General features: G+C 45.3%; 1 protein-coding gene across 1 annotated transcript in view; it reads right to left on the bottom strand.

The window, feature by feature from the left end:
• LOC138823527 (ubiquitin carboxyl-terminal hydrolase 10) overlaps nucleotides 1-21,907 on the bottom strand; it is a 50,205-nt gene that overhangs the window by 13,881 nt on the left and 14,417 nt on the right. Inside the window, exons 2-4 of the mRNA XM_070016901.1 lie at nucleotides 17,677-17,745; nucleotides 11,989-12,049; nucleotides 6,460-7,491 (exon numbers count right to left, since the gene is read on the bottom strand). Coding sequence (XP_069873002.1) covers nucleotides 6,460-7,491; nucleotides 11,989-12,049; nucleotides 17,677-17,745 — 1,162 coding nt within the window. The remainder of the gene's footprint in view (nucleotides 1-6,459; nucleotides 7,492-11,988; nucleotides 12,050-17,676; nucleotides 17,746-21,907) is intronic.

Below are 21,907 nucleotides of genomic sequence, written 5' to 3' on the forward strand. Positions count from 1 at the left end.
CGGCCCCAAGCAGTGCTTTACCCTCACCAGTGCTAACTGGCTGGACTTACTCTGAAGAAACTGAGGCCTGTGACTGCACAGGACCTGGGCGGCTGGACTAGGGCCTCAAGGCCGCAGTGTGTGGCTCCTGGACCTGTATTGTTTTTCAGACACACAACATGGGCACGTGTTGGCTATCTGCACCAGGTCCAAGACTCAGGCACAAGTCATTCAACGTGCATAGCTTCTCCACTGCAGGGAGGATTCATCTTTCCTGCTGCATCACGTGTGTGTGTGTGTGTGTGTGTGTGTGTGTGTGTGTGTGTGCATGTGCGCGCACACATACACAAACACACAGGCACTGCTGCAGCACAAGGTGGAAAGCATGCACTCAGATGACAAGAGCAGAGAACAAGTGTGGACCACTCAACAGGAGGCCTGGCCAGCAGCGGGGCACAGGAGGGAAAGAGCTGGGAGTGAGAAGGACACGCTCCAGTTTCTGGGTGGGAGAGCCCTCAATCTTCCAGGCGCAGTCTGAGGAGAGATGGGGACAGGTCTTGAAGGCATGGATGTCAGCTGCAGGAACCAAGCAAGGCCAGGCCTCCACGACACATGCGAAACTTCCCTCCTGTGTGACTACTCCGAACACTCAGAAACACGACTACCGATGGTCAACACCAGTCATGACCACAGGACTGTGCTCCCCAGGGGAACACAGGACAAGCCAGCACACAGGAACAAGCTCCTGCCATGACCGCGGTGAGCTTGGCCAGCATGACTGCAGCAGCCTGGAGCCCTGGCCACTGGAGCACACCCAACCTGAAGCCAACTACAAACCCATTCCTTTCCTGTGAGCACTTGGGAAACTGCACAGGTCAGAACTATCCCCTCTACCTGAACTCTCTGCAGGGACTAATAACTGACATAACTTCTGGTTTGCTTTTCAGATTATCTGATGGGCAGGTGTTTCTTAAGTCTGTACCTTTCCTATAACATTACGTTCCGGGGTCTTAGCATCACCTAGTGGCATGGACAGTAACTGCAAGAACCAAACAAAAGGAAAAGCAGAACCTCAGAACCAGCTGCGGAACCAAAGCGCACTGGGTGCACTCACTAGAGAGGGTGCTCAGCCACTTCTTTCCACCTTCATCCGTCTTTCAAAGAACCCCACATACTATTTATTCTTAGATTCAGAGTCTTTAAGAGAACAGACAGAAGAGCTGTCAGCAATCTAGATTTTTTTTTTCTTTTTTTTGGTCGGTCCCAGGGGTTGAACTCTGGGCCTAGACACTATCCCTCAGCTCTTCAGCTCAAGGCGAGTGCTCTACCACTTGAGCCAGAGCGCCATTTCCGGTTTTCTGGTGGTTTATTAGAGATAAGTCTCCTGGACTTTCCTGCCCAGGCTGGCTATGAACCGTAATCCTCAAATTGCATTCTAGTGGTATTTCATACACCAAAATACAGTTTCCACCCATTATAAGCATTGTCAAAAGGCCCCAGTTCCATTCTCCCAATAAGTCTGACTGAAAGCAGTTTCTTCCCCGGGCTACCTGTGGCTTTCCTGTGTCACTGTGGGCTCTGTAGTACCAGCATTCCACCATCCGGATAGAAACCCCCTTAAAAACAAGATCTGGCCGGGTGTCAGTGGCTCACACCTGTAATACTAGCTACTTAAGAGGCTGAGATCTGAGGGTTTTGGTTTGAAGCCAGCCTGGAAAGTATGTGAGACTCTTATCTGCAATTAACACCAAAAAGCCTTAAGTGAAGCTGTGGCTCAAATGTGCAAAGAAGCCCAGGATCAGTGCCCAGCCCCTGAATTCAAGTCCCAGGACTAGCATTAAAAAAAAAAAAAAAAAAAAAGTCTGGGCTGGGAAGGTGGCTCAGTGGTAGAGCGCTTACCTTGCATGCCTGAGGCCCTGGGTTTGATTCCTCAGCACCACATAAGCAAAAAAGAAAAAAGCCGGAAGTGGCGCTGTGGCTCAAGTGGTAGAGCGCTAGCCTTGAGCTGAAGAGCTGAGGGACAGCGCCCAGGCCCAGAGTTCAGGCCCCACGACCGGACCCAAAAAAAAAGTCTAAAGCAAATATAGCAGTGTTAACATCAACTATAGTTAGTGGGTTCAGCTGCCCAGAACAGTGTTGATGGAACAGGAAGAAATGTCCACATGACTCAAAAGTTGAAACACTGAAACTCTTATCACCACTCTTGTGAAAACGCAGGCTAAATTCTTATTCAACTTTCTTATGAAATCTGTTAACATACAGAAAAAACTAACTTGCTTCACATCTTGAGATACATGAAGTTCACACACTGCCACAAATGATTCAACCGAAATAATTTATATACTCAAGGTCAGTACTAGCATTGTAAACTTTTCCCAATAGAAGCTACGGTTATTTTTACACAGATTTCTATGTATCAAAGTTTGTTTTCCTAAAATTTGGTCCTATTAACATTTAAAAATCCGTAAAATGCAAGGTGCAAAACTTCCGCTCGTTCCCTGGCTAGAATAACTGGCCTGTGGGGACTACACTTGGGCTGCTGACCTACAGCTGTCTCCTCAGCCGCCTAGGACACTCCCTGGCTTTCCTTCTCATCATCCATCACTGCGCAAAACACAGGCTACTGTGCCCACGCAGGGGGAGGGCAACAAAGCAAAGAACGTGCCAGCACCAAAGGGTCTCAGGTCGGTTCGCAACAGATATAGCACAAGAGCACGTGAAACTCGCTACAGGCTGGACACTCATCCACAGGGGTAGTGTTCTACACAGGGGCAATACTTCCTCAGATGGAGCACTCTCTCTGATCATTGCATGCCTAGAATCTTGAGATCTGAGGATCGTAGTTCAAAGCTAGCTCATGCAGAAAAGTTCACAGGACTATTATCTCTCATTAGCCACTTAAAAAAAAAAAAAAGCAGAAAGTGGAGCTGTGATTCAAATGGTAGAGTGTTAGTTTTGAGCAAAAAAGCTCAGAAACAGTGCATATGTCCAGCACAAAAAGAAGTACACTCAAAACTACTTGAAAATCTTTCCCATTAAAGGGTATGTGTATGACTTTTAGACCACCAAAGCACAGAACAAGTCTTAGGACGCATTTTGGTTTTTACATAAAATGCATGTGAACATGGAAATTTAGTCATTTTGTAATAGCTCTGTTGCTCTCTAGCAACTACTGTAGGATAAAACCATTGTGCCACATCACAGACCAGACAACACAGTAGATGATATGGCTAAAGACTCCAAAAGCAGGTTTTACCTAGTTCTCTTTCATTGCAGTTTTACTTGGACAGATCATTCAGGTACATTTAGAGCTATACAGAAATATGACTTTGAAACATGAAGCATAAAAAGTGTGTTATAACACTCAATGACAGTTTAGTCTGGGTCAGTGACAGAGTGCTTTCCTTGCATGCTTGAGGCCCTGGGTTCGATTCCTCAGCACCACGTAAGCAGAAAAAGCCGGAAGTGGCGCTGTGCCTCAAGTGGTAGAGCGCTAGCCTTGAGCTGAAGAGCTGAGAGGCAGCGCCCAGACCCAGAGTTCAGGCCCCATGATCCAAAAAAAAAAAAAAAAAAAAAAAAAGTAGAGTGCCAAATGTGCTAATGTGGGCAGGCGGCAGGCGTACTACTCATCACACTTACTCCTGAATATGGGTAAGTGAGATATTCTGCAGCCACTGCCCTATACAAGCTATTCACTTCACATGTTCAAATTCTCTCCTCTTCCCTTCCTGGCTATTATTCCTACTGAAAATGGCCAATATCCCCTCTAAGAGTAACATAAACCAGCCAGACATGAACTCTACTCCTAAGAAGGCCTGCTTTATTTAAATCCATACTTCTTTTGGGGTTAGTGTTCCAGTGACATGCTCATCCTTCACATCTCTTGGACACAGGCTTACCGGTAGGAAGAGAACGCCAATGGCATAAAATGTTGACACAGACAAGGGGACCCTGCAAGCAGCAGGCTTCAAGGGGATAAATGGATATGAGGAATCAAGGTGGGCTAGTACTTCACTCCAATTGCTTCACGTGACATTCCTGATCCACTTTACAACTGACTTGCCTTCCTAATACCAATTTCCTTAAGTTATATAAAAATAAGTAAGCTTTTACTTAAGCAGATTTATTGACAGGGGACCTTGTCCAGAAAGGTGGGCACTGGAAAAACAAAACAAAACAAAACTAATTTGGGATCAAAAACTGGTGCCAGGCACTGGTGGCTCATGCCTGTCATCTTAGCTACTCAGGAGGCTGAGATCTGAGGACTGCTGTTCAAAGCCAGCCCAGGCAGGGAAGTCCGTGAGACTCTGATCTCCAATAAACCACCAGAAAACCGGAAGTGGTACTGCGGTTCAAGTGGTAGAGCGCTAGCCTTGAGCTGAATGAGGGACAGCGCTCAGGCCCAGAGTTCAAAACCTTTAAAAATAAACTAATTTTTAAGGCTGGGAATATGTTTTAGCGGTAGAGTGCTTGCCTAGCATCCATGAGGCCCCGGGTTCAATTCCTTGATACCACATAAAAAATAAATTTTTTAAAAAAGAAATTAGTTTTTAAAAAAGAAAAGTCTAAATTTAGACTAAGGGGAATTCCTGTTAAAGGGAATCTATGACATGGAATCTGATCCATAACATATTCCTATGAAGTATTTCCACAGGTAGAACCTGACAAAAAGAAAGAAACTCCAGACTGCCGCTGCACCTAGTCCTGACCCCACCTGTGTGTGACTACCACCACTGTAGGACTTCACAGGGAAATGCTGAAAGCAGCCAACAAGCAGGCACAAAGCAATGAGAACTCTGAAAGGAATTGTGCTTCTGCTCAGACAGTTAACACACCTTTCAAACTGGCCTAACCTAAGCAGGACTAAGGAACTGAGTCTGGAGGGAGGGTTAGCACTGATCACACCACTAGAAGACAACAACACAGCTGACTGAGTGGCAACACCCTCTGCACCAGCACGGGTGGGCAGGAGACCCCGAGCCCCTCTCCAAGGGCCTTAAAAAAGCACATCAACTTTAGACTGAACCACAGGCAACACTAACATAGCACGCCTCTAGTCCTGTGGGTAGTGTTGCAAATTATTTTAAATAAAGCTTTTCTTTCTCCTTTTAAAGACAGTGAGAGGAAGTGGCGCTGTAGCTCAAGTGGTAGAGCGCTCGCCTTGAGCTGAAGAGCTGAGGGACAGCGCCCAGGCCCAGAGTTCAAGCCCCACGACCGACAAAAAAAAAAAAAAAAAAAAAAGACAGTGAGAACATTTCTCCAGTGTAGGAAGTTTGCCTCTGCAAAGTTATTGTGGGCACCCAATGCTCTCATGATTCTGAACTCAGGCTTATACTACCGTTGGGAAAATGGGTCCTTGTAATGAATACATTCTAATTGAAATATAATAAATGAAGCAGGCCAAGCTAGGCATGGTAGTTCATGCTTACAATTCCAACTTCTCAGGAGCCTGAGATTTGAGAATCATGGTGTAAAGTCTACCCAGGCAGAAAACTCCAAAGGCGCTTATCTCCAATTACCCAGCAAAAAGTCAGAAGCAGAGGAGTAGTTCTAGTGGTGGAGCACCAGTCCTGAGCGAAAAACTTAAGTACATGAGGCCCTGAGTCCCAAGCCTCAGTACCAGCACAAGAACAAGTAAGAGTTCCAGGCCAACCTGAATTACATAAGGAGTCTTGGTCTCAAAGCAAAAAAAGAATTGAAGTTCTTGCTTTTTATTTTAATGCACAGGAACTTGCTACATAGCTCAGGCTTACTTCAAACTCACAAGCCTTCTGCCTCAGCTTTCTGAGTGCTGTGATTACAGGGATATAACACCATACCTGGCCATAAATGTTCTCTTTTTAAGACAGAACTACTTGTTGTCACCCTACTGCCATCCAAAAGAACTTGCTTTTATTTCTAATGAAACTCCAGGTACCCATAACAGGATGAACTTTACAGCTTGCTACTACACCTGACAATGAACACTGTTCATTCTAAGTAAAAGCCCCTGGATTAGTCACAAAACACCTGCTTATATCTTAAGAAAAACCAGAGTACAAAGTGAGTACCACTCAGAAATTATCACATCAACAGTATTTAACAGCTGTAACAAGTTCATTATACAAACAGTAGAACAGAATTTTTTTTTTATCAAAGGCAAGAAATAGAAACAGAATTTGTCAATCAAAAAGAATTCATAATAGACATGAATGCTTTTCCACTTAACACAAAGGCATGGCACTCCTCTCCCTCCCCCGACGCCTTTCTCTCCGGCACTAGGGATCCAACCCAGGGCCTTGTGCACGGTAGGCCAACACCCTACCGCTGAGCTGCATCTCCAGCCCTTTCTTGATTTTTAGATTACTTTACTTTTAGATACTGTAAATGCACTGGTGGTCTACAACTGCTGCGCTAGCAATCCAGCTCAGTAAGCCATGACTGACTCGATGCAGCAGGTTGGCTTCCACCTCCACTCAACCTGCACCTGTTAGACTGTACCTGCAATCTTTATGGCTACAGGATCCTCTGAAACTGGAACGAGCCCTTCTTTGACTTCAATATGCTTTTCAGAGACCAGGGGGGATGGGGCAGGAGGGGAGCATTTAGTTCCCACACACGCCACAGGCGAGGAGGAAGAGGGCTTAGAATCATGGAAGAGGCTGGCCCAGGACTTGGCAGGCTGACTAATGGGAATGGCGCCCGACGCAGAAACCGCGCTTTCGGCAGGAGGGGATGCGCTCCCGCGCTTAGCAGGGTCCGAGTCTATGCTCTCTACGGCGTGCAACTCCACCCCGTTGGCAGCTGTGCCCTGGCCCGAGGATTCAAGTATTTGTCCGTTAGCAACTGGAAGGTCCTCAGTAGTACAGGGGCCAGTGTAGGGCTGTGCCACTGCTGTCCTTAGCGGGCTGTCTGCAGGGAGGCAGGGCTGCGCGTGGTCAGCCCCATGGCAGCCCTCAGGCGGCCCTGCAGTCCTGGCATCGCCATCGTCCAGTGCTCCGGGGAAAGGACTGCCAGGCACAGTGTCGCTGATGAAGTCAATGGAGTTCTGGGGGCTGTTACAAGTCCTGGGCGTAACCGACAGGAGCACATCCCCCATAAAGTCTGCGTCCTCCATGCCGACGCTATTGGAAACTGCAGAGTTGGCATGGCCATTGACCAGGGCTTCTGGGGAAATACTCTCGTCGCCGCCATCCTTCAGGTAGCTGTAATACCCAGGTGGCCGCTTCTTCTTCTTTTTACGCTCCCTCTGTCCAAGGCCACCTGAAACATCACCTTCTAAAACTTCTGCCTCCACAGTAGAACTGCTCTCCAAAACCAGGGCAGAGCCTGGGTACTGGCAGTCAATGGAACTGTAGCTGGCATCTTTATCTATGCCATCAGGGGTCTTTTTGGAAGTTGTACAGCCAAGAATAAACTCAGGGGCCTGAGGATTCAATGTGCTCGAAATACTGTAGCTGGGGGTTCTTGGCAAGGGATCACTGGGCTCAATTACTTCATTAACACCAAACTCAATTCTCTGATATTCTTGTCCTGTTTAGAGAAAAAAAGCAATTAGTAAATATTTTACTAGCTAAACACACCGCACTACCAATGCTAAAAAAGTACTGATAAACTACTTGTTTTCTTTCTGAAAACCGAAATCTTAAAAATTATTTTATTAATAAAGCTGTGATGTTTTTGTGTGGAATAAATAGGTTGAAAATAGTAGCAACTTCAATTATATTTAACTGAGAATATAAAATACAAAAGCCTATACACCCTGCACAGCTAAGGAAGATTTTCAGAATGTAGAAGTTCAAATAAATTTGAAATAAAAACTAAGTAGTGGATGGGTGCTGGTGGCTCACGCCTGTAATCCTAACTACACAGGAGCTGAGATCTGAAGATTGGAGTTCAAAGCCAGCCCAGGCAGGAAAGTTTATGAGACTCTTATCTCCAATTAACCACCAGAAAACCAGAAGTGGCGCTGTGGCCCTAAGTAGTAGAGAACTAGCCTTGAGCTGAAGAGCTGAGGGATAGTGTCCAGACTGAGTTCAAGCCCCATGACCAACTAACTAACTAAATAAATAAATAAGGTATTTTACCTTCTTAAAAAACACCATTAAAAACAAAAACGAGGGCTGGGAAGGTGGCTCAGTGGTAGAGCGCTTGCCTTGCATGCATGAGGCCCTGGGTTCAATTCCTCAGCACCACATAAGCAAAAAGAAAAAAAGCCGGAAGTGGCTCAAGTGGTAGAGTGCTAGCCTTGAGCTGAAGAGCTGAGGGACAGCACCCAGGCCCAGAGTTCAGGCCCCACGACCGGACAAAAACAAACAACAACAAAAAACGAAACAAAAAACCTTAACACTGAGACTACAGCTCAGTGAAAGAGTACATGTTTTTAATAAAGACACAAAACCACCAGACGCTGATGGCTCACGCCTAGAATCTTAGCTGCCCAAGGATGAGTTTTGGAGATCGAGGTTTGAAGGTAACCTGGCAGACAAATCCATGAGACTCCTATCTCTAAGTAGCACCAGAAAAGCTAGATTGGAAGTGTGTCTTAAGTGAGTGCCAGCCTGAGAGTAAAAGCTGAGAGCTCAAGGTCCTGAGTTCAAGCCTTGGAACCAGCACAAAACTAGACAGATGGGGCTGGGAAGGTGGCTCAGTGGTAGAGCGCTTGCCTTGCATGCTTGAAGCCCTGGGTTTGATTCCTCAGCACCACATAAGCAGAAGAAGCCAGAAGTAGCGCTGTGGCTCAAATGACAGAGTGCTAGTCTTGAGCTGAGAGCTGAGGGACAGCACCCAGGCCCAGAGTTCAGGCCCCACAATCGACCAAAAGAAAAAAAAAAAAAAAAAGACAGATGGATAGATAGTGCGCACATCCATGTGATCTATGCTCCCAGACCCTGGACACACTTTACTACAGCTTACTTTATGTCTGAGGAAGAGAATGTATACTTTGGACAATGTAATTTAAGCCATAAGACATTGTTACCAGGGCTTCTCTATAGCTACCAAGGCCTAAGTCACTTCAGAGCACTTCCAGTGTCTTTCTCTTAGTCTCCTCCACTGACCACTTTAACTAAGGTCTCAAAGTGGCCCTTAGATGAATAGGGGTAACTGTCAACTAAGTGAACTCTTACTAGATTAATGCCATGAGTGGCGAAGACTTCAATAAAGATACAGGTAGCCGGGCACCAGTGGCTCACACCTGTAATCCTAGCTACTCAGGAGGCTGAGATCTGAGGATCAAGGTTCAAAGCCAGCCTGGGTAGGAAAGCCCGTGAGACTTTTATCTCCAATAAACCACTAGAAAACCAGAAGTGGCGCTGTGGCTCAAGTGGTAGAGTGCTCTCTTTGAGCTGAAGAGCGCAGGGACAGCGCCCAAGCCCAGAGTTCCAGCCCCACAACCGACCAAAAAAAAAAAAAAAAAAATTTTTTGAAAGAGGAAAAACAGAACAAGAGAGAGCCCAGTTAGGTGCCAGTTACAGGAAAGGCAGGAAACAGGCCCAGAGTGTCTAGAACTGTTCATTTGTTTTGATATCAAGCTGATGTTAAGGGCTATAATCCTAACCAAAAGCAAAACGTAATTCTTAGAAAAGTAGTAAGTGCCTAAAAGTTTATATATGAAACTACTAATACAATGAAATTATCAATGTAATCTTTCCCCCTTACTCTTAAGAAAAATAAGAGGAAAAAATAAATTGTTATCACCTGTATCTAGGACTGGCCATCTGTTCTGCCTTCAAGTATCACTGTGATGCTGGCCACAGGGGCTGAAATGAGTGTCCGAGAGATATGCAGGACATTCATTGGGAAAGGGGCCTCCTCTCTGAGATGGGGTATGTTGTGAAATCACATTAAAGTTAGAACGCACTGTGCAGCGTGTGCAAAATCGATTAGTTCCAAGAGACAATCTCAATTCTCACTTATCAGAGTAAAAACATTCTAGAATGTGATGTGACAGCAAAGAAGTGCCTCAGTGGTACAGTGACTACCAAAACAGCACACTGTGAACCCACCCCATAACTGAAGGCAGATGGAGGCAGGGCAGCTCCTCCTCCAGCTGCGGAACACTCACAACCTAGCCCAGTCTGCTAGGCTGGGAAGGACAGGGAGGCCTGCTAACCATGGGGAGACGGGAACTCAACCTCAGTACCCGCAAGGAGATGGGTTGGCTGCAAGGAGAACAAGCCCCGGTAAACATGGGTCTGCTCAGGCAGCACATCTCTAGGGCTCCTCAGCGCGCAGGGCACTGCAAGGACCCAGGCTGCAGGCAGGACTGGGAGGTTTCCCATCAACGCCAGGAGCTAAGGAAGTCCTAACCCAAACACAGAAGCAAAAGGGCAAGACAAGACTGTGAATAGCTTTGTTAAAAAAGAACACCTCTGGATAGAGAAAAGGGTAACCCGCTTCAATCAAGCAACAGGGCTCCATGGAAGCTGAAGGATAACTGGCTGGGGACGGGAGTGAGAAGAGGCTTCTTGGAACTCAGGCGCTATCTAAAGCACACGTGGTGAGAGAAGCTGCTCGGGGAGCTCACTCACAAGGCCTGCAGTGAGAGGCAGCACAGAGGAACAGCATTTTAAAGTATTCATTCACCCCACAAACATGGGGAAGGTTTATGAACACGGCTGGTATACAGCTGACAGACACTCAGAAATTAGTATGTTCCTTGCCATCCACAGCTGGCCATGATCTAAGAAGGCAGTCATTACCACACAGCAGAGCAGGTCCTGTGAGAGAAACCAAAGTAATGGATACCCAACAGACTTCAGGAGAAAGAGGCCTTCAAGCAAGCCTGGCCCTACTCATGCAGCTGATAATAAGAGTCCAGCTCTTTCCAGCAGAGAATATGACAGACTGAAAGGGAAGGCAGCAGAGAACGGCAGAGTGGGTGAGGGGATATGGAACCTGCGCACTAAGGCTAGGTACAGAGTGAAGGATGAGGCCGCTCACTAACCAGAAAGAACCAAGTGAACGGAAGGCGTGACGGGCATCCCCAGGCTCTCGATGAGCCCCTGTGGCACACCAGCTCCATGCACAGCTGAGACCGAGGATGTCCCACAAACTCAGGAACAAAGTGTCTCAGGAGGCTGAGCAACTAACTTTGGGTCCCTGGAACTACATTTATTTTACTAATTGTTCTAAGCTATTATTGAATCTGGTCTCCTATGTTACTGTTGTCTGCACCACTCATAATGACTTCAGATCTTATCACTTTGGGATGTGATACATACAGACTTGTCTTTTGAAGTTTACATATAAACGTAAACTGTAATTAGAACATTTTTGCACATCTAATCATGCCAACCAAACAGGCTACCCGATCCCTGACTGAGAAAATATTTTTCTTTCAGCTTCCTGGAGGCCAGCAAGTGCCTTTACTGTGATCCACACTGGAAACGGTTCCGACAGGCTTGAGCCTACTGCTGTGCAGCTGCACAACTCCATGGCCACCACTTCAAACCAGCTAACACACCAAACAATGCTGAGTCTTCACAAACACCATCCCAAGCAAGCAGGCTAGGATCTATGATAAACTTCAGGAAAGGAACAGACCAAGAAATAAAGCTATTTATCTGGATTTCCATAGGGTTTGTGAAGTCTGCATGTAAATACAAACTGCAGGAACAATAGCTCTAAGTTGTCCCTGGTTGTACAAAGCACACTCACTCAGAGGTCAGCCAGCCCAGACCCAGGAAGCTCCTCACCAATAGGACACAGAAGCCCCTTAGAAGTGGACCATGTGGCTAAGACATGCTTGAGCACTGAGGATTGTTAAGGAAAAAAGAATGCAACAGCCACCTCCAAAACTGAACCTTGAATAGCTAACACATAGGTACCGCACCAATCCAACTACACATCCAGCAGTCAGTGGTTCTGTGATTTAATATGCTCCAGTTCATGGCAAGAACTGCAAGCTGAAAGGAAATGCTGGCTCACAAGTATGAACTTGTGGGTTCACGTGTCTGCAGGTAGCCCTGCCACCTGGTAGCACTCACAGCCAGAAGTCAGTCAGAAAATAAGAGAGCACCAGCTTACCGTCAGGCAGGTCATCTGCAGCCTGTGTGCCACACAGAGCTGTCCCGCTGTATGGAGGGAGCTGCACGAGCAATCAGAAAACAAAAGTTAATTCACACAATGTTAAACCCAACCCAAGCCACCACTTCATTAAGGCAATTCTTTATTGGAACGTTTTTATCCTCTTCCAACGACATCACTTTTCCTATAATGACACATATGGAGAGTTAGTAAAATCTAAACTGTCTTCACTTAAAGGAAAAAGAGTACACTATAGGAATGTTTTCCCACAGTCATCCTTACTAAACAAATCCTCAAATGAAGCTGAGAAACTAACAATGAGCTGCAGAAGACATGTAAATGAGCTACAATGGAATACGTATGGCATGCTCCTATGTCCTCCTCACACACTTCTTGGCGTCTGACCACAGATCCCTGGCTCTGTCTGCCCACTGGTGAAGACCACGCTTCCTGACCCTCTGCACTTCTTGTTCATGATCTCTGCCCTGCAGCCCAGCCAGAAGAGGCAGGGACAGGTCTGTGGTCAGAGTAGAAAAAGCTCACCACAAGGAAGGAAGGGCCTGGGAACTGTGGCTCCCTTTTAACACAGTGCTCTAAATAACTGAATTAACAACCACATACCACATTTCTTTTTTGAAAGAGAAAAGTAAAACACCACAAGAATGACTGCTTTGTAAAAGCAGGAAGGGATTCCTGGAGACGCACACCTATAATCCCAGCTACTTGGGAGACAGGGGTAGGAAGACTTTGAGCTTGAGGCCAGCCAAGGTAAAGATAGCAAGATTCTGTCTGAAAAACAAAACAAAAACACCTGGGCGCCAGTGGCTCATGCCTGTAACCCTAGCTACTCAGGAGGCTAAGACTTGAGGATCATGGTTCAAAGCCATGTGGCTTAAGTGGTAGAGCACTCACCTTGAGCTGAAGAGCTCAGGGACAGTGCCCAGGTACAGAGTTCAAGCCCCAGGACCAAAAAAACAAAAAACAAAAAAAAAAAAACACAAAAGGACTGGCTACCGGAAGAGCCCAAATGGAAATCAAGCCCAAAGCTCTGGAGCCAATCCCCAACACTGCAAAACTATAAAAATACACAAACAGTGGAAAGTCTTGTGCGTGTCTCAAGGGTTTCTTGCTAAATATCCTTTACTTTCTTTTTTTTTTGGCCAGTTCTGCAGCTTGAACTCAGGGCCTGGACACTGTTCCTGAGTTTCTTTCGCTCAAGGCTAGTGCTCTACCACCTGAGCCACAACGCCACTTCTGGCTTTTTCTGTGTATGTGGTACTGAGGACTCGAACCCAGGGCTTCATGCATGCTAGGCAAGCACTCTACCACTAAGCTCCATTCCCAGCCTTCTCTTACTTATTTAAGAGGTGAAAAAAGTGTTTCACATGGACATGTCTGCAATGAGGGTTAGGAGGAAACGGTGTAAGTGGACAAAATCATTGCTACCAGAAGGAAGAACAAAACCCAAGTGGGAATGGTGGTGTGTGCCTATAATCTAAGCACTCAGAAGGCAGAGGAAGTGAGTTCAAGGCCAGCCAGCCTGAGTTTCACAGGATGACCCTGTCTCAAAAAACATCAACAGCTGTTAAGTAGCTCATGGTAGAGTACTGGCCAAGCATGTACACATCTGAGCCCTGAGTTCCAGCCTCACCACTGCCCAACAAATCCTGGTGCGGCCTTAAATCCACATAGCACCAAGGCCTGTAAGGGCTCAGACCCACCCAGAGTTGGCCAGGCCTAGAGGCTCCTAAATGGTTCTCACGGCCTCTACTGTTTGGGAATTGCTATTGTTGTGGCTTCCTCAACTCATGTCTTCAACAGACTATTAGGGAGCCAATGTAATAATCACAGAGGCAGAATTTCATCTCTCCAAGTAACCCATAATTTCTCTCCCCAGAAACAATTAACAAACAGGAAGCTAAGAAAACCACCGGGTCGGGCTGGGAAGGTGGCTCAGTGGTAGAGTGCTTGCGTTGCATGCCTGAGGCCCTGGGTTCAATTCCCCAGCACCACATAAGCAAAAAGAAAAAAGCCGGAAGTGGCGCTGTGGCTCAAGTGGTAGAGCGCTAGCCTTGAGCTGAAGAGCTGAGGGACAGCGCCCAGGCCCAGAGTTCAGGCCCATGACCAGACCCAAAAAAGAAAGCAAGAAAGCAAGCAAGAAAGAAAGAAAACCACCGGGTCCCCAAAATCCTCAGGACTTGGACTCCTGCACTCAGCCCAGGGACCCAGATTAAGCATTTGTGGGCCCCACCTGGCTAAGCTCCTCCTGCAGGAGCTCATTCATTGAATGCAGCATTTGTTAGCAGATTCAGAAAAGGACGTGTGCACACAAGGCAACAGGCACAGCAGTGTCTCAAGAAGGCATGAAGCAGGGCTGTGCACCTTATGTAGTAATAAAGAATGCCTGCTTCTCCTATCCATGATGCTACAGTGCCCCCTGGAGGCAGGAAACGGTACTGTTTCTAGGCACAAATGGTTTAAATGCAGGCATGGTATTCAGTAGACACTATGTAGATGAAAACTATGCAACTTGTGAGCAGGAACAGGAGGGGGAAACTGAGGGACAGCAAAGAAGGGGTGACGTTGTCAGAAAGGAAATGTACTTATTACCTGACTTATGAAATGGTAACACCTCTGTACATCACCCTAACAATAATAAAATTACATATTTTTTTTAAAAAGTGGTTTAAATGACTGTAACCTCAAGACCCACCTTACTCTTAGCCCAAAGTTTCGTTGTCCATATGAGAACAAAGTGCTCTTGACAAGATCTGATCTCAACTGAAAAAGATGGGTGTGGTGACATGTGCCTGTAGCAGGAAGCATAAATATCAGGGTCCAGCCAGTCTGGGCAAAAAGTGAGACCCAATCTCAAAAATAATCTGAGTAAGACGGGTACCAATGACTCATACCTATAAGCTACTCAGGAGGATGAGAACTGAGGATTGTGGTTCAACGCCAGTCTGGAAAGTACCTGAGACTCTTGTCTACAATTAACCATCAAAAAGTCAGAAGTGGAGCTGTGGCTCAAGTGGTAGAGCTCCAGGCTTGAGCAAAAAAGCTAAGGGACAGTGCCCGGACGCTGAGTACAAGCCCCAGGAGTGATGTGCGTGCACACACTCTTATCAATCTTATGAATTAGTAAGAAAAAGATAAACCACTTGATTTGAAAGCATGGGGATAAATCCGGGCGCTGGTGGCTCACGCCTGTAATCCTAGCTACTCAGGAGGCTGAGATCTGAGGATCGCGGTTCAAAGCCAGCCCGGGCAGGAGAGACTGTGAGACTCCTATCTCCAATAAACCACCAGAAAACCGGAAGTGGCGCTGTAGCTCAAGTGGTAGAGCGCTCGCCTTGAGCTAAAGAGCTGAGGGACAGCACCCAGGCCCAGAGTTCAAGCCCCACGACCGACAAAAAAAAAAAAAAAAAAAAAAGAAAGCATGGGGATACAGATCAGGTAATTCACAGGAAGAGAAAACCTGGAGAGTCCATGACATAAAACTAAAGCAATAGAGTGCTCAACAGTTTATAATCTGGGGAAAATGAATTAAAACAATAAGAATGCATTTATTATCAAGAATCCTGAATATGTTAGCACTGAGAATTAGTGAGAAGCTTTTTTAAAATGAAGCAGAAAACTCTTATGCTCTGTGAATGGGAAACCCCTTGGAAAGCAAAACTAAAGATGCCTGTTCCTGGCAGAGTACAATTCCCTTCCTCCCTATTCCACTCTTCAAAGGACTTTTGCTGATTTTTTGGGGGGGGAGGAGTCAGTCATGGAGCTTCAACTGGACACTGTCCCTGAGCTCTTTCGCTCAAGGCAAGTGCTCTACCCCTTTGAGCCACTGGTCACTTCCAGTTTTCTGGTGGTTAATTGGAGGTAAGAGTCTCATAGCCTTTTCTGCCTGGGCTGAGTTTGAACCATGGTTCTCAGATCTCAGCTAGGATTACAGGCGTGAGCACACCAGTGCCTGGCTTGCTGAAACATTTCTAAACTGTGAACCAGAAACCTAAATGATCCTCAATAGGAAAACATGTAACTAAACTGTATACATTTGATCAATGATATTGAGCAATTAAAATAAAAGAACAAGATTAAATGTTTAAGTGCAGACAAACTTGATAATGGTATTAGGTTAAACTATACTGAATATAGTGTATCATTTCTGTGACTTTTTAAAGCCCATAAAACAAATCATCTGTGTAATAACAGGCAAACACCAAAACCAAGAACATACTTAGCAGGAAAGGGAGGCTAATGGAGACTCCAAATGTGTATAAATAATGTTTTGAAACAGTCCTTAAATAGTCCAAAGCTCACCTTAATAATAAAATCATTCATATATATATATATATATATATATATATATATATATATATGTCTAAACCAGGGGCTTTGTGGCTCACATCTGTAATCCTAACTACTCAGGAGGCTGAGATCTGAGGATCTTAGTTCAAAGCCAGTCCAGGCAGGAAAGTCCATGAGACTCTTACCTCCAATAAACCATCTAAAAACTCGAAGTAGACTATGGCTCCTAGTCCACTGGCCTAAAGCAAAACAGCTCAGGAACGATCAGGCCCTAAGTTCAAGTCCCATGACCACAAACAACAAAAAAGTCTAAAGCAGTGGGCTCATGCCTTGTAATCCCAGCACTCAGGAGGCTAAGAGCCGAGGTTTGAAGCCAGCCTGGGCAGGAAGTCCAGGAGACTTAAACTGTGGCTCAATTGGTAGAGTGCTACCCTTAAGCATAAAAACTCAGGGACAGAACCCATGCTCTGAGTTCAAGCCTCAGGATAGGCATCAAAACAAAAGGGGATGATAATGTGGCTTAATGGTAAAGTACATGAAGCCCTGGGTTCAATTCCTCAGTACCACATAAATAGAAAAAGCTGAAATTGGCACTGTGGCTCAAGTGGTGTAGTGCTAGCCTTGAGCAAAAGAAGCCCAGGGACAGTGCCCAGGCCCTGAGTTCAAACCCCAGAACTGGGCCAAAAAAAAAAAGGGGGGGGGAGGGGAGCCAGAAAAAAGAAAAGTCTATGGGCTGGGAAGGTGGCTCAGTGGTAGAGCGCTTGCCTTGCATGCCTGAGGCCCTGGGTTCGATTCCTCAGCACCACATAAAGCAAAAAGGAAAAAGCCGGAAGTGGTGCTGTGGCTCAAGTGGTAGAGCGCTAGCCTTGAGCTGAAGAGCTGAGGGACAGTGCCCAGGCCCAGAGTTCAGGCCCCACGACCGGACCCAAAAAAAAAAAAAAAAAAAAAAAAAAAAAGAAAAGTCTAAAGAAATGTAGCAAAATATTAACATCAATTAGGCCTAATTAGTGGGTTCAGCCATTTCTACTATTCATAGGCAGCATTTCTGGGTATTAGAACTCATTAAAAGGAAAAAAAACAACAACAAACAAGCCAGATTCCGGTGGCTCATGCCTGTCATCCTAACTACTCAGCAGGCTGAGATCTGTGCATTGTAGTTCAAAGCCAGCTCAGGCAGGAAAGTCCATGAGATTTTCATGTCCAATTAACCACCAGAAAACCAGGAGTGGTGCTGTGACTTCAGGTGGCAGAGCACTAGCCTTCAGCAAAAAGAGCTCAGGGTTAGTGCCCAAGGCCCTGAATTCAAACCCCGTAACAGACATAAATAAGTAAATAACCATGAATTATATCTACATATGAATTTGCTTAGTTTTGTCTTACCTCAACTGAAGAGCGAGGAGTCACAAAGAACTGATTGAATTCATCAGGGCTAAAATCTCCAAATATATACTGGAAAATAAAAAAGAGCCATTAATCACATAAAATATACAAAAACATTTGATCTAGTACCTCCAAGTTCTTAAGTAAATAAATTGAGAGGCTGTGAGCTAGAATTTCTAGGGCTACGACTTTCCAATTACAGTAAGAAAATGTTCAACCTTTTCCATCAACTGCCAAGAGAAAAGTAAAATTGATGAAACTTCTTTGGAAATAAATCAGGTGCACCACAGACTTGTAGAGCCCTGCTATGCGCGAACACTCGGCCCAGCACCTCCGCCAGCTTGCCTTCTTCGGCTTGCTTCCTACCTCTGCTCACCTTCCTGCTGACTCATGTTCCTACCTCCATTCCCCTTTCCCTGCCAAACACCGAGAAAAGCCAAACACGGGGTCAAAGGGGAGGAAGAGAATTTCAAAAAGGGAAATGTTAGCAATCTTGATGAATGATCTTGAAACCTATGTACTTTATAATATCAAATTACGTGTGAATGTGACCCACAAATAAATGTGACCCACATTAGACAGACACTGCCTTCTGGTTGTGATCTTCTGGAAAAGCATCTGGTGAACTCTAAGACAGCGGATGGTGAGGGCCTACGGCTCACAGACCCCAAGGAGCTTGAAGAAGTGAGTACCCAGTAAGAATCACTATGAGGAAGAGTCACACAACTAGCTAGCACCTAGTTAGCAACTCCCTCCCTCCTTCCCTCTCTCAAGTGGTACTGATTTAAAATCTACTAAATGTGCAGGATGATCAGGAGCAGAGGCGGGGTTCCCTTACTCTACCTGAGCTGGCAGTCTAGCAATTTACAGAAAAGATTTCAAGCATGTGACTGAAAGTAACCTGTAACTAAGCACACTGTCAAGGGCAAACAACTAACCACCAATCCCTACTCTGGTGGTAGGTGTGCCCAGAAGACCACTATTCTGCAGGCTCTTCAGCAATCCCATCAAAACTAAACAACAACAACAAAAAAAACAAACTTCTTCATGTAAAGAAAAGAGGAAGCAATACAAAAAGCAATTATTATTCAAATATATACAAATCTAAAAACCATGGTAAAACTCATACTGAAAGAAAAAAAGGAAAAAAGGAGCAGGATCTACTCTGAGGGGTGAAAGCTCAAAGGAGGGAGATTAGTGGAAGCAATTAATTGCATGTATGAAAACAGAGGAATGAAAGTAGCAGAAACTTTTAAGATGTAGAGGGGATAACGATAGTGAAAGGAAGGTTGGAAGGGTACACTGTGTGCATGTATGAAAATATCACAATGAACCCCCCTATTTGCACAAGTCCATGAAGACTTAATAGTTACAGGGATCTAGACTTATCTTCTGAAACATCCTCACTGTGAGCTCACACCTGATTATCTACAGCATGAGGACAAGCTCACATCATTAATGACATGCAGGGACTTGTCAGGCATGAAAGAAATAGTGAGGTATATAGTAAAAAGGAGGCAGAACAGTAAACATGGACTGCCAGGAACAGGAAACAGCAAAGTGTAGAAATTGGACTCTTCTGTTTAAAAACTCAGAGCCAGAAGCCAGTGGCTCAGGCCTGTATTCCTAGCTACTCAGGAAGGTAAGATCTGAGGAGCTAGTTCAAAGGCAGTCAGGACAAGAAGTCTAGAGACTCTTACTTTTGGCCAGCTTTGGGCTTGAACGAAGGGCCTGGGTGAGCTCCCAGAGCTTTTTCGCTACAGGCTAGTGCTCTACCACTTTGAGCCACAGAACCAAGTCCAGTTTTCTGGTGGTTAATTGGAGATAAGTGTCTCAGACTTTTCTGCTCAGGCTGGCTTTGAACAGTGATCCTCAGAGCTCAGTCTCTAGAGGAGCTAGGATTACAGCCAATGGGCAGGCTCTGTGAGACTATCTCAAATTACATACAAAAAAAAAAGCTGGAAGCTGAGCTTTGGTCCACGCGGTAGAGAGTTAGCCATGAGCACAAAAGCTCTGGGAAAGGGACTGGGAAGGTGACTCAGTGGTAGAGCTCTTGCCTTGCATACATGAGGCCCTTGGTTCGATTCCTCAGCACCACATAAGCAAAAAGAAAAAAGCCAGATGTGGGCTCAAGTGGTAGAACGCTATCCTTGATCTGAAGAGCTGAGGGACAGTGCCCAGGCCCAGAGTTCAGGACCCACGACCGGACCCCCCCCAAAAAAACCCAAAAACTCTGGGACAGCATCAAGGCCAAGTTCAAACCCCAAGTGTGGGACAAAATTTTTATATAAAAACAAATTAGGGGGCTTGGAAAGATGGCTCAGTGGTAGAGTGTTTGCCTTGCATGCTTGAGGCCCTAGGCCCTGGTTCGATTCCTCAGCACCACATAAGCAGAAAAGGCTGGAAATGGCACTGTGGCTTAAGTGGTAGCATGCTAGCCTTGAGCTGAGAGACAGAACCAAGCCCAGAACACACACACACACACACACACACACACACACACACACACACACACACACACACACACACACACACACACACACACTCTCTCTCTCTCTCTCTCTCTCTCTCTCTCTCTCTCTCTCTCTCTCTCTCTCTCTCTCTCTCTCTCTCTCTCACACACAGTCAGGCGCTGGTGGCTCATGCCTGTAATCCTAGTTACTCAGAAGGCTGAGATCTGAGGATCACGGTTAAAAGCCAGCTCCGGCAAGAAAGTCCATGAGACTCTGATCTTCAATAAACAACCAGAAAACTGGAAGTGGTGCTATGGCTAAAGTGGTGGAACACTTAACGTTAGCTGAAGAGCTGAGGAACAGCGCCCAGGCCCAGTTCAAGTCCCACGACAAAAGAAAAAGAAAAAAAAATGATGAATCGTTCAACTTGTACATCAGCAATCAATGGAAGCACAGGAAAGGCTTTGTGCAGATGAAAGAGAAAGGATTATGTTTATAGCATGGCACTAGAGGGCACTAGAGTACAGTACTCTAAGCTCAAACCAAAAAAGTTTCATCTCATTAGAAATTCAAATTAAGTAGGTTACTCCTAAATTAGTATTCTTTGTCTTCAAAATGGCTCATGGCAGTAGGTGATCTGGTTCTGGGGTAAGAAATCAGCAAATACTTTGCATTTTTATCATCCTTAGTTTTCAAGGCAGTGGCACAACCATCAATTTCCCATTTACCTCTATAAATGGAAAAACTAGGCTGGCAGGGTCCAAAATCATAATAAAGTGACAATCAGCAAAGGAATAGTTGAGAGGTGCAGGGTTCCCTGGTGTTTCTGGAGCTGACAAAATGCATTTTGGGAGAGGTGATGAAACATTAAGAAGTAACAAACTTTATCATTTCATCTATAAAAATGATGGTCTATTGGACTCTACAACTGCTAAAGTTCTTCCTGTTCCAAAAAGATCTCCTGGATCTAATAAGAACCAAGAAACTATAATTTAATTTAATTTTATTTGTGAACATACTGTACAGAGGAGTTACAATTACATGGGCAGGATAATGCGTACATTTCTTACCAAGCATTGCAGCCTCCTCCTTTGTTTACCCTTCATATCCCTTCCCAGCCTCCCCCCTCCCCAAGAACCAAGAAACTATAGCAGGACACCCAGCTGTAGTTTGTGCCTATCATTTATGGGGCTCTGATTTTCATTCCCAGAACTAAAAAAAAAAAAAATTATTAAATAAACATGAGTTTGGAAACTTCATTAAGCCAATACCCTCATCAGACTAATGTCTACTGCAGCATGAAGAACCCAGAAACAATGATGCTAAAGAAGCTGGACACAAATGGCCACTGATGTGTCAATCCTATGTGCTGTCCAGAACAAACAAATCATACAGTCAACTGTGGATGATTGGGGCAAAGGAAAGAAAGAGAGGAGAGCAACAGCTGACAGACATAGATTTCTTTGGGGGTAATTAAGGATTCTGAGCTTGAGGGTGGTGCTAACTGTATACTTGTGAACACACAAAAATCCACTGACATGCACAATTACTGACATGTCAAGTAAATATATCAACAAGATAAAGTAGAAGAACAGATCAATAACGAGAGAAGGGATGGAATGAATAATGATGAGGGAGAATTCGACTTCTGAAATTGAAACCCCTTTCTTTGTACAAATATTAATAAAATGTTTAAAAAAAAAAGAAAGAAAGAAAGAAAGAAAAAAGCCGGGCGCCGGTGGCTAACGCCTGTAATCCTAGCTACTCAGGAGGCTGAC

Source organism: Dipodomys merriami, unplaced genomic scaffold (assembly GCF_024711535.1).
Source record: "Dipodomys merriami isolate MVZ:Mamm:240054 unplaced genomic scaffold, mDipMer1.0.p SCAF_120, whole genome shotgun sequence".
NCBI classification, from domain to species: domain Eukaryota; kingdom Metazoa; phylum Chordata; class Mammalia; order Rodentia; family Heteromyidae; genus Dipodomys; species Dipodomys merriami.